Source organism: Stegostoma tigrinum, chromosome 45 (genome assembly GCF_030684315.1).
Source record: "Stegostoma tigrinum isolate sSteTig4 chromosome 45, sSteTig4.hap1, whole genome shotgun sequence".
NCBI lineage: Eukaryota > Metazoa > Chordata > Chondrichthyes > Orectolobiformes > Stegostomatidae > Stegostoma > Stegostoma tigrinum.
The window spans coordinates 9311303-9324526 of NC_081398.1; the positions used below are offsets into that span (position 1 = coordinate 9311303).

A 13224-nucleotide genomic window follows, 5' to 3' on the forward strand; every position below is an offset into this window, starting at 1 on the left:
TCTTTTAAGGAGGATGTCAGGATCTTTGGAGAAGGTGTAGAGAGGATTCACTGGATGGGTACCTGGGGAAGAGGGTCTATGCAAAGCTTCAAGTGTTATGGCTCAGGAGGAGGCCATTCGGCCCCTCATGTCCGCACCAGCTCTTCAAACGGACATCATAACCTACTGCCAATTTCCTGCTTTGGCCCCATGCCCTTGTGCGTTATTTCTATTCCATTCAGTTATGTGGAGACTTGGAAAGCTGCAAAGCCTTCCTTTTGTAGAGGAGAGTTCATTGAGTTTACAAACTCATGAGGGATGATAGAATGAGGAAAGAGAAACTAGTGGGAAGATCTGTAACAAGTTTTTGAAAAAAGTTGGTTGAATTGGGGGTGAGAATGGTTGATTTCTTTTTTAAGGTGCTGAGAGTTGTGACCTGCCTGAAACGGCAGTAGATGCGTATTCAATAGGCGCTTTCAAATGAGAAACAATTAACCCGATGCGAAAAGAGAGAAATCAACCAGGGCTTGCTGCTGCTTGCACACCAGCTGGTACATGGTTTATCAGAAGCATACCCTGCGGTCTGCTTCACCATCATGCTTGGGAAATGGGATAACTTGATTGAATTAACTGAGATGACTGTAGTGCGCACAGGTCAGGAGTGTGATGGAGTGCTCCCACTCGTCTGGGTGGGTGCAGATCCAACAAAACTGAAGAAGCTTGACACCATCCAGACAAAGCAGCCTGCACTGCAATCCACTGCCTTCGATGTTCAGTCCCTCCAACAGCGACACGCAGCAGCAGTGTGTTCCATTGACAGGAGGCACTGCAACAACTCACCCATGCTGCTTTCCAAACCCAAGGACCTGAAACGTCCACTTTCCTGCTCCTCTATTGCTGCCTAGCCTGCTGTGTTCCTCCAGCTCCACACTGTGTTGCCTCTGTCTGACCCTGGCACTTATCGCTGCATCGTATTTCCAGGGGCAAGGTCTTTTCTTGATGTCAGTCAGTTGTCTGAACCTTTTTGGCCAGACGTTGGCTGTTTGCTGTCCCCTTGCCGTACTCGTCTGAAGGCTAGTTTACTATTCTTTCTGAGCTTATTTTCCAAAACGATGCTCTGATTGGTGTCAGGTGAATTGCTGATGACAGTCTTGGGCACTGTAACCTCTGTTTTTTTGTAATTCTTCCCTTTGTTTTCATATACTAGAACTTCGGAAAATTAAATACAGCAGTGCTACCCCACGGCACCAGGGACCTGTGTTTGATTCCAATCTCCCCTTGTCTGTGTGCATTTCCTCCGGGTGCTCAGATTTCCCCCCTCAGTCCAACGATGTGTAGGTTAGGGTTAGGCTTAGGCTTAGCTCTGCAGTAAATACGGGTAAATTCAGTCTTTTTAAGCAATCCCAATATTCAACAATTAAGTTGTGCAGCTTTCAGTCCAGTACATCAATGGGACCAGATCCTGTTAAGGTGATGTTGGAATCCCCTCTCTTCATTTTGAGCAACAAGTGCGTATGATGTGCGTCTGCCTTTAGCTTTTCTTAGATCCAGTGCTTTGAGCTTCCCTCACTGATTTTGTTTTTGTTTTGCTCTTCCCAGGATATCCATATTAACATGGAGAGTGACAGCCTGAAAGACAGACCCCAGCCACCTGAAATCTCCTACCATTTCGCCATGAGCGGAAAATCCTTCGCTGTGATTGCGGAACATTTCCCAGACTTGCTTCCCAAGGTTAGCCTGTGTTTCCTTTCTGTCTGTCTGAATATGGGAGTGTATGGTGCTGTGCCAGTGTATGCGTATGACCCAGACACTCTAAGCAGGTTCTGTCAATAGCTTGGCTGTATATTGGTTCCTGTCAGAATACCTGGAAAGTTCACCAGCAAACCTGACCCGGTCTGCCTGCTGGTTTTATTACTTCAAATGGCATTACTGAATCGTGGAATCATAAAATACAGAAACAGGCCAAAAAGCCTAACACAGCTCTGCTGTTAGTTCCGCACAAGAGCCTCCTCCCAAACGTGCTGTTGGCATCTTTTCCTATGTTTTTCTCTCCCCAGTGTGCTTATTCAACATTCTGTTCAGTATAACTAATTTGTAATTTGAGCTGACTTCCTAATTTTACATTAGTTTGCTCACTTTCTTTACCCTATTTTCTGTTAGCTTCTCTCCTGCGCGCTCCTGCTCCTCCTCCCCCCCGCTGCGCGCTCCCGCTCCTGCTCCTCCTCCTCCCCCCTCCCGCTCCTGCTCCTCCTCCTCCCCCCGCCCGCTCCCCCCTCCCCCGCTCCCCCCGCCCCCCCGCTCCCCCCCTCCCCCCTCCCCCCCTCCCCCTCCCCCGCTCCCCTGCTCCCCCCTCCCCCGCTCCCCCCCGCCTCGCCCCCTCCCCGCTCCCGGTCTCTCTCTCTCTCTCTCTCTCTCTCTCTCTCTCTCTCTCTCCCCCCCCCCCCCCCCCCCCCAACGTGCGCGCTCCCCACACCTCAGTGTGTAGTGCTTGAAGCATTAACGGTTACACCCTTGACAGCCAAGACAGTAAAACACTGCCAGGACTGCGACTGCACGGTGTTAGATGCAGAGTAATGCTCCCTGTACATTGCCACCCCACCCCAAATCAAGTTCTCCTGAGCCAAATACAGCATGCGTTTAGATATAGGTGCTACATCAGTGTTTCTCTAACTAAGTTGTGCTTGGTCCGTGCCATGGGTAGAATTCCTCTGGGAGCTGCTTGAATTGCCAGTGGATGGATATTTGTGTTTATGTTGCCTGGAGGTTGCCATCGGAAATGTAATTGTCTGTGTTTTGTGCCTTGCCCAGTTGCTCCTGTGTGGGACAGTATATGCACGTATGGCTCCAGACCAGAAAACCCAGCTCGTGGAAGCTCTTCAGAAAGTGGAGTGAGTATTGACAGCATCCTTGGCTCAGTGTTGGGGTTTCAGAACCCATTATTAACATCACTGTTCTGTCTGATTTTATTGAAAGCCTGCAGCCCAATGACAGTATATGGCACGTTATGTGCATACAGCACCTTCTGCTGTCGTGAGAAGCTGTCCGTGAGAGGAAATGTTATGACAGTTCACAAAACCTGGGACAAGCGAGTTCCCTACTATGTCTATTTTAAGGTGCATCTTAAAGGAGGAGAGAGACATAAATGGGTTTAAAGGAAGGAATTCCAGAGCATAGGACCATACAGTGTGGAAGCAGGCCATTTGACCCATCAAATACACTCCAAACAGCATCTCAACCCCAGTGACTCTGCATTTCCCATGGCTAACCCACACATCTCTGGAGATTGTGGGCATGTCCAATCCACCTAACCTGCAAATCTCCATACAGTAGGAGGAAACCAGAGCATCTGGAGGAAACCCACGCAGACACATGCCGAATGTGCAGACTCCACCCAGCCAATCGTCCAAGGGGGAATGGAACTTGGGTTCCTGGTGCTTAAGGGCAGCAGTGCTAACCATTGAGGCATCATGCCACACAAATAGATCAACTCTATGATTTTCCTCAGTGCTGTTTGTGGGACCTCCTTGCATATAATGAGATGCCGTGACTGGGCCCCAGGTATCTGAAAACCCAGCCTCCAATCATGAAATGGTTAAAACTGGGGACTTGCGAGAGGCCAGAGTTGAAGTTTAAAGATTTCAGAGGGTTGTGGGACTGCAGGAGATGAGCCATGGGAAACTGAGGTGGGAATCCTATTAATGGAAGCCACTTGGGGTGATGGATGAATGGGACTCGGAGGGCTTTAGCTTATGAAGCAGCAGGTTGTTTTTAGTTGAGCCCCAGTTCACAGTGGATGCAAGATGGGCACATATAGTGCACACCCAGAATTCCTTAATTTTCAGCCTTCATTCCCTCCACCAATGATGCTCAGTAGCAGCAGTGTGAATCTCGGCAAGAAATGTTTCAGGAACCCATCAAGGCTCCTGTGACAGCGCCTTCCAAATCGATGATCAGTACCATCTCGAAGACAAAGGCAGCAGACAAATGGAACAATCCCCTGCAAGTTCCCTTCCGCGCCACTCATCGTCCTGACTTTTACTCATTCCTGGGTTGGAGGGTGTCACTGAGTCTGTTGCCCTTGAGAGCGTGGTGGTGAGCTGCCACTTTGAACAGCTACAGTCTGTGTTGTGCAGGTAGTCCCAATATGTTGTTAGGAAGGGAGCTTTGGAATATGCCTGCAGGGTTTTTACTGCCTGTTTGGGAGGGAAGGTCAGACCTTGGTGTAACGGCCCCTTTGGTACCAACTCCTTGCCCTCCCCAACTGGTATTGCACTGAAATGTCAGCCTGGATTTTGCACTCAGGGCCCTGGAGCTGGGCTTGAACCTAGGACTTCCTGCCTGTGAGGCGAGTGTGCTGTTAGTGTCGGGGCTCATTGGAGCAGGTATACACACGTTGAATGTATTAAATAAATCTTGTGGCTTTGTTTTGTTTTTTGAACAGCTATTATGTCGGAATGTGTGGTGATGGTGCTAATGATTGTGGGGTGAGTAACAATGGTTGAAACTGTTTGTTGCAATTTCCTTTTATTCCTTACCACCTCACTCAAGCGCAGTGACGCACTCACTCAGCCTTGAGCTACATGTTCCCACTGACCACCTCTGCTTAATCCTAGCTGCCTTCTAGATCTAAGTAATGATCCTCTGCAGGGCAATGGGAATTAGGCCCAATGCTATTGACTCCAGTAACCCGTTCTTGGCCCACAATCACACATGGTGAAAATTAACTTCCGGGTGGCATCGCTGCCGTGTACGGTTCTATTTGCAACTGATTTACCCACACAGCGCATGTTTGCAATTTTGCGCGCACACATTGAACCTTCCCCTAGTGTGGGGCTGACCATCTGACAGTAACCCTGGTAGATCTTTACTTTTCTCAACTTACTGGTAAACAATAGCCATAAGTCTCTGACTGATCTTCTAAACCACATTCACTAGCTAGTAAACAGCAGCTGTAACTTTGGCCCCTTCGTACCATCCTGGCTGAGCTTGCTCAGCCCAAGGCCCCCCCCCCCCCCCCCCGCCCCTTACCTCTTCACGTCTTACTGTTTTGATCTTAAGTTTGAATGCATTCCTTCTCCTGTTCCCTCCATAACGTTGGTTCCAGGCACATCAGATTATAACCGCTTTGTGCACAGTCTGTCACAGTCCAGGTGTTGAGTAGGCCGTTTGAGCATTCCATTTAGTGAGAGCACACCTAATCCAGTTTCCAGTCCCCCCTCCCCTCCAACCCCTTGGCTCCCTTATCAAACACAAATCAGTCTAACTCTGCTCTGATTGAATTCAGAAACTCAACCTTCACTGCTCTCTTGGGAAGAGATATCCGCAGACCTAATCTTTCTCAGAGAAAGAAGATTACTTCCCTCTGAAATTTTGTTACTCTGACTTCTGGCTGTAGACTGTCCTACAATCTAGCCAGTAATCAGAGGCAGTAATGTTGGCTGATGTGAGCTATCCACACCAGCTAATAAACAGTGGCTGTTACTCTGGTTGATCTTGCTCTATTATGCCCAGAGTAATGACAGATAACTGTTTGGGCTCAAAGTCCAATTTAGTTCTTGAGCTGTTAAATGCATAAGGAACCATCTTTAGCCTTACCATCACATTTGTAGCATTTATTGTATGAAGAACCATCTTGCTAATTAGTTTGGTAATCTCATTCCAATACTTCGTAATGTTCGTACAAGAAACTGCTAGATTTACGTATGGAATATTTTAGAGCATTAAAGAAAACTTACATTATGTTATCAAATGTGTAAATTTTTGCATAGCCTGTTTTAAGGATAGGAATTGATTTGACTTGATTTATTTAATTTGATTTATTGTCACGTGTGGAGATAGTGAAAAGTATTGTTACACATGCAATTGAGACAAATCATACCTTACAAATGTGCACCAGGATAATGGAACAGAACAGAGAATATAGTATTACAGCTACAGAGAAGGTGCAGAGAAGGATCAACTGTAACATGTAAGAGGTTCATTCATAAGTCTGATAATGGTGGAGAAGTAGCTGTTCTTGAATCTGTTTTCAAACTTTTGTATCTTCTGTCCAGCAGAAGAGAGTATAACTGGGATGGGTGGAGTCTTTGATTAAGTTGACTGCTTTTCCAAGGCAGTGGGGAGTGTAGATGGAGTCAGTGGATGGAAGGCAGGGACTGCTGTGTTCACAACTTTTTGTAACTTTTTGCCATCGTGGGCAGAGCAGTTGCCTTAGCGAGGTGTGATGCATCCAGTTGGGATGCTTTCTGTTATTATGAATAACTACGGATCAGTAAATCATATTAAAATCAGAGCTGCTTAAATGTCAGCACAGTCAATGGAACTCCTTAACAGGCACTGCTGCTATTATAGTTTATAAACTGCCTCTCCAACATCATTGTCACTTTAAACCATATCAGTTGAAATCTCTTCCAGGTTTTAACTCGGTCAGCATAAAATCAGGAGATTTTCAGTAGGTTCCGTGTGTTGCAAATCCTGGTGCTGGTCTCAGAACTTCTCCATGCGTGCCTCCCCATCTCCTGTGGGAATCGCACTCCATTCCCACCTGGCCTAGCTCCCCGCTCTTCAACTTCTCTCATCGCTCACGGTGCTAGCCTGTTGAAGGTCACTACATAGTTTAAAAAGGCAGACCAGCTCTGCTCCTTCTCTTCCTGAAGTGTCTCAGCCTTGCTTCTCGGGTCAGTTTCTGGCCCTGCTCAGTGTGTACAGGTGTTGTGGAACTAGAGGGCCAAAATGAGGTTCCCATGTGGCCCACAAGCTGGAGTTTGCCCACTTCTGGCCAAGGGGACAGGCACTTGCTTGTTATGGTCCCTTTGTGCCATCCTGGCTTGAGATTGCGCAGCCCAAAAACTTCCCCTTTGCCTTTATACGTCTTACTGTTTTGATCTTAAATTTGAATGCATTCCTTCTCCTGTTCCCTCCATAACGTTGGTTCCAGGCACATCAGATTATAACCGCTTTGTGTACAGTCTGTCACAGTCCAGGTGTTGAGTAGGCCGTTTGAGCATTCCATTTAGTGAGAGCACACCTAATCCAGTTTTCTTGTCCCTTGTCCCCACCCCCCCCCCCCCCACGCACACACACACGCGCACACACACACGCACACACACACGCACACACACACACGCACACACACACGCACACACTCACGCACACACTCACGCACACACTCACACTCACACTTTATCTGTTTTCCGGAGGGACGCTCTCTCCGCGACTCCCTTGTCTGCTGCACACTCCCCTCTAGCCCCACCACACCTGGCACTTGTCCCTGCAACCGCAGGAAGTGCTACACCTGCCCCTAAACCTCCTCCCTCACCCCCATCCCAGGCCCCAAGAAAACTTTCCACATCAAGCAGATGTTCACCTGCACATCCACCAATGTGGTATACTGCATCCACTGTTCCCGTTGTGGCCTCCTCTACATTGGGGAAACCAAGTGGAGGCTTGGGGTCTGCTTTGCAGAATACCTCCGCTCGGTTTATACTAAACAACTGCACTTCCCGGTTGTGAAGCGTTTCAACTTCTCCTCCCATTCCTCAGACGACATGTCCATCCTGGGCCTCCTGCAGTGCCACAACGATGCTACCCGGAGGTTGCAGGAACATCGCTCATATTCTGCTTGGGAACCCTGCAACCCAATGGTATCAATGTGGACTTCACGAGCTTCAAAATCTCCCCTTCTCCCACCGCATCCCAAAACCAGCCTAGCTCGTCCCCGCCTCCCTAACCTGTCGTTCCTCCCACCTCAAGCCCTACCCCCGTCTCCGAACTACTAACCTCATCCCGCCCCATTGATGTGTCTGTCCTCCCTGGACTGACCTATTTCCTCCCTACCTCTCCACCTCCACTCACCTTTACTGGCACCATACCCGCCTCTTTGACCTGTCTCCTCTCCACCGATCTTTTCTCTCCATTTTCTATCCGCCTCTCCCTATTTATTTCCGAACCCCCCCCTTCCCCTCCCCTATTTCTGAAGAAGGGTCTAGGCCCGAAACGTCAGCCTTCCTGCTCCTCTGCTGCTTGGCCTGCTGCGTTCGTCCAGCTATACACCTCGTTATCACAAATCAGTCTAACTCTGCTCTGAATGAATTCAGAAACTCTGCCTTCACTGCCCTCTTGGGAAGAGATATTCACAGACCTAATCTTTCTCGGGGAAAGAAGATTGCTACTGTCCAAACTAAATGGGAACCGTTAGATTTTGATCCTCTGATTTCTGGTTCTAGACTGTCCCACAAGCAGAAACATCCTCTTGCATCCATCATAACCAGCCCCCTTGGGATCTTCTGTTTTTCAATAAGGCCACCTCACTCTTCTAAATTCCAATGGGAAATGCCCTACCTGCTCGTCCATACTTCAGAAGATAACTCCTTTGTCCAAGGACCAAATTAAAGTTCACTTTCTCCGAACTGTTCCTCATGCAGCCAGGTCCTTGTTCAAATAAGGAGACCGAAACTGTTCATGGTCCTCCACACGTGGGGCTATGCTGAGAGCACTATCAGAGGGAGGGGATGGAGGGTAACTGACTGCCCCCTCTTATGTTGTGTTGTCTTGTGTGAGCTGGCTTGGCCTGTTTGGCTGGAGCTTATTCATGTGTTCCATTATCTGTATCTGCCCCAACCACTCGCTCACTCAAAGCCACACCTCGCAGGCTCCTGGCTGTGCACAGTCCCTGCTGACCTGTGATGATTGCTGTAACAGAGGAGACTTGGCACACTAGGGCTCTGCTATCTTGGGAAGGGAAAAGGCTGAGGGGTTGAATGATGAATGGAGGCTGGTTAGTGCAGATGCTGTCTTGGTGATTGGTGATTGGTGATAGCCAAGTGATAAATCCATTTGGGGGGAGTTTTCATTCACCTAGAGAGTGGTGAAAGTGTGGAACTTGTTGCCACAGAGGATGGTTGAGGTTTGTGGGGAGATGGTGGCATAATGGTAATGGCTAGTAATGTAGAGGCCCAGGCTAATGCATCGGCGGCATGGGTTTGAATCCCACTCCCCCAGTAGCTGGAATAATTTAAGGTAATAAATCTGGAATTGAAAGCTTGCCTCAGAAATGGTGACCAGGACAACTATCAAACATCCGTCTGGGTTTACATCCTCTCGGGGAGGAACTGTGCCATCTTTACCCTATCCGGCCCTTATGAGACTCCGGACTCTTGGTCAGGTCCTGAAATCCATCCAAAATGTTCACCTCAAGGGGAACTGGAGATGGGCAGAAAATGCTGGCCTTGCCAGCAACGCCCACGAGCATAGGTTACTAGCAGTACAGTCTGGATACATCTAGGGAAGGTTCAGGATCAGGGTCTTCTCAATGGTAGCAATGTAAGGAAAGGTGCAGTGTGTTGGTTAGGGGAGGTTTGCATGGTTGGGCTGAATGGTCCAATTCTCACATAATGTGGATGTGTTCTCGCCATAGGCGCTGAAGCGAGCTCACGCTGGAATCTCTCTCTCGGAGCTCGAGGCTTCTGTGGCATCACCTTTCACCTCAAAGACACCGGACATTTCCTGTGTGCCGGATCTCATCAGGTAATGGGGCAGAAGTAGATTCAGCGCCTCCACCGGCGCTCAAAGTGGCGTGGAAGGTGGGGGTGTTTGGAGTCAGGGCCTTTGCCTTGGACTGATTTACTAATGGCTTGTTTTTCTGCAGGGAGGGTCGGGCTGCCCTGGTCACCTCGTTCTGCGTGTTTAAATTCATGGCTTTGTACAGCATCATCCAGTACCTCTCCGTCTTGCTGCTTTATTCTGTACGTTGGCTCGTTTCCATACGGACTTGGGAGTTGAGTCAGCTGGGGGAGAAGGGAGGGAAATGAAATAGCATAGGATGGATGGGATTGACAGCACAGGGACATGTCGGGGAGTAGTGGAATGGGGCACCACAGTGCAGCAGATGTACATGGTACAGGTAGTTCTCCTATAACATGATAGGTGTGTCACCTTGCGCTGTAGAAAATCGCGTTATAGGGAAATCATTACAGAACATTCACTACTCCTGTACAGCAGAAAGTTCACATTATCCAAACAGCGTCCACTATTCATCAAGATAAAAGTGTGGAGCTGGAGGAACATAGCAGGCCAGGCAGCATTAGAAGAAGGGTCCCATCCTGAAAAGTCTGCTTTCCTGTTGCTCTGATCCTGCCTGGCCTGCTGTGTCCCTCCAACTCTATGCTGTGTTATCTCTGACTGCAGCATCGGCAGTACTTGCTATCCCCGCTGTTCATCGGTTGTGTTACTGCCAGTTCACGTTAATGAAGTACACGTTATAGCAAAACTACCTGTACACTGTCAGGTGATGCGTGGGGTGTGGGGGGAAACATGGGAGAGGATTTGTGGAGAAGAATGGAGACAGGCAGTATAAGGAACTGGCTTGGAGGGTTAGCCCAGCCTGGCGAGAGCTGGGAGGAGTTTGGAGCAACTTGGGAGCAGACAGGGGAGAGAGGAAGCAGCCAACTGCGCAGGCTGTGAGTTGGTGCTGGAGACAGGGTATTGGCCCAAGTGGTTGGAGGTGGTTACTGGAGGGCAGTAAGGGAACTGCATAGGAGGGAATTAGAGAGGGTGGAGGCACGAAGGGAGGGAGAGTGGGTCAAATGGCCTGATCAGGGAGTGGAAATGAGGGACTGCTTGGGAGGTGTGTAGAGGGGGTGGCATCAGCTGAAGGGTCTGGGGTGCTATGGGAAATGAGGGTGTGGAATGGGTTAGGGCATGTTAGAGGACTGGTAGTGGGCTTTGTTGGATAAGAGATGACATGGGGTAGGATGCAAATAAATTGTATGTTAGAATAAAGATATTAATTGTGCCCCACATATTTCTGGTGATTTCTGCTAGCATTGAAATTAAGCTTTCTGATGTGGCTTTTTACCTTGCTTTGTTTGCAGGTCCTCAGTAACCTGGGAGATGTGCAGTATCTGTTCAGTGACTTGGCCATCATCATGTCTATCGCCTTCACAAGTGAGTAAGGGACAAGCAGGCAGGCCGCTCATGGCTGCTTTCCAGAAAGCTAGCTTTTCCTGTAATCGGTGACGGGAGCTAAACCTGTAGCCCTTGGCCCCCAGAGGCCTGAGCATGCACTGAAACCCCCCCCCCGATCCCTTGTTGATGGCTTAACCTCCAGCTGTCAGTTTGGTCACAGCCAAGTGGTTTCTGAACTAATCTTAGCCCAGCATTAGTAGTAAGCAGGGTATTTGGCATTCTATAAAAGGCTGCACAGATCAGACAGGGTTTCCTTACCCTGACACAGGAGCAGGCCCTTAGGGATCTGTTCCATCATTGTCTAACCCTCAAACCCATCCATTCACCTAACTCACTATCCCCCTACTTTTACCCAATGAAAATCTCCTAGTCGTAGTGTTGGAAGTTCATTTCACTCCCGGTCTTTTTGGGAAGTGCAATCCAAATTTCTCCTGCGATAGGAAGGATATTATTATTTTGGAAAGGATTCAGAAAAGATTTACCAGGATGTTACCACAGCTGGAGGGTCTGAGTTGTAAGGAGAGGCTGGATAGGCTGGGAGCTCTTTCATGAGTAAGTAGGAGCTTGAGGGGTAACCTTCTAGAGATATACAAAATCATGAGGGGCATAGATAAGGTGAATAGCAAAGGTCTTTTCCCAAGGGTGGGGGTAGTTCAAAACTAGGGGCATATTTTTACGGTGAGAGGAGAAAGATGTAAAAATGACATGGGCAACTTTTTCACACAGCGGGCTGTTCATATGTGGAATAGGGTGCTAGAGGAAGTGGTGGATGCAAGTACAATTACAATATTTTAAGGGTATTTGGACACATAGATGAATATGAAAGGTTTAGAGGGCTGTGGGACTAGTTTAGTTTGGAAAACTTGGTCAGCGTGGACAAGTTAGGCCGAAGGGTCTGTTTCCATGCTGTATGACACTACCCTCTGTGTGAGGAATTACTTTCTGATATTACCCCTGAATAGCCTTGAATATTAAGGCTGTGCCTCCTTGTTTGAAACTCTCTGTACCAAGGCGATCAGTTCCTTCCTGTGGCTAACCTTTTACCTTTTCAGATACCTCGACCGTCTGCATTTGGGATTGCATTTCCCAAATTATAGCAACTTGTCCTCGTAACTTAAGCCTTTAAGTGCTGCCTTGGTCGGTCTTCGCCGCAGCTCCTTCAGAGCCAGTGTACCTGCCTCCGGGCCATTAGTGAGGCAGTGATGTGCTCCTGGAAAAGTGTTGCGCGCTCTGATCGAGCTCACTACCTGGTATCCTGTGACCAGTGGTGAGATTGAGGAAGCTAAAGGGTGTCCAGCATCCGGCTGATGACCAAGACAGAGAGGGAGAGAGGCTGATTGAAGGAAAACCCACCAGAACCACACATGGGATTGCAGAGCAAGGCCCTCTGGGGAAGAGAGCGGTTTTGGAGTATAAGGAAACACAGTTGTTCACATCTTGCCCCTGACCTGATACCAACCCCTCGTCCATGCAAGCACCAAGGATGCAATGTGTACCCTTTCAACTCATGCAGTTTCACCTTCATGTCTCCTCCCCACAACCCTCCTTCCAGGTGGAACACAACTGACATATATGGCTTTCCGTTTACCATACGTGGCTCATGATATGGCCTCCTTTGTGCTGGAGACGAAGATCCACAGCACAAAAATGGCCCTTTGGCCCATTTAAGTTGTGCTGGTCAAAAACACCCACCTATCTATTTTAATCCCATTTTCCAGCACTTGTCCCATAGCCTTGTAATGCCTTGGCACCGCTAGGGCACATCTATAAATACCACTTCAATGCTATGAGGGTTTCTGCCCCTACCGCCTTTACATGCAGTGAGTTTCAGATTCCCATCACACTCTGGGTGAAAACATTTTTCCAAACATCCCCAGATGCAGACAGGGTGACCCAGTTTTGCAGACCTGCTCCATTCAGTTTGCAAGCCTGACACTTGAGGTGGCCGATCACTTGAATTCTTTGTTTTAGGCTCCCTCCCTGTCTTCAGTCTGCTACACTTTCTTAAGAAAATAGAATAGAGTCAGAGATTCGTACAAGGTGGAAACAGATCCTTTGGTCCAAACAGTTTCTGCTGACTATGCTCTCAAACGAAACTGATCCTTCCTCCTGCGCTTGGCCCGTTTCCCTCCAAACATGCATTATTCATGTTCTTTAAATGTCTTTTAAACATTGTAACCATACCCATATCCACCACTTCCTCTGAAAGTTCATTCCACACACTAACCACTTTCTATTTTAAAAATGTTGCTCCTCAAGTCTTTTTTTTAAATCTCTCAC

General features: G+C 48.4%; 1 protein-coding gene across 1 annotated transcript in view; it reads left to right on the forward strand.

Moving 5' to 3' along the window:
* LOC125448740 (polyamine-transporting ATPase 13A3-like) overlaps positions 1 to 13224 on the forward strand; it is a 63429-nt gene that overhangs the window by 39606 nt on the left and 10599 nt on the right. Inside the window, exons 22-27 of the mRNA XM_059642549.1 lie at positions 1579 to 1710; positions 2788 to 2867; positions 4421 to 4463; positions 9395 to 9504; positions 9626 to 9722; positions 10851 to 10923. Coding sequence (XP_059498532.1) covers positions 1579 to 1710; positions 2788 to 2867; positions 4421 to 4463; positions 9395 to 9504; positions 9626 to 9722; positions 10851 to 10923 — 535 coding nt within the window. The remainder of the gene's footprint in view (positions 1 to 1578; positions 1711 to 2787; positions 2868 to 4420; positions 4464 to 9394; positions 9505 to 9625; positions 9723 to 10850; positions 10924 to 13224) is intronic.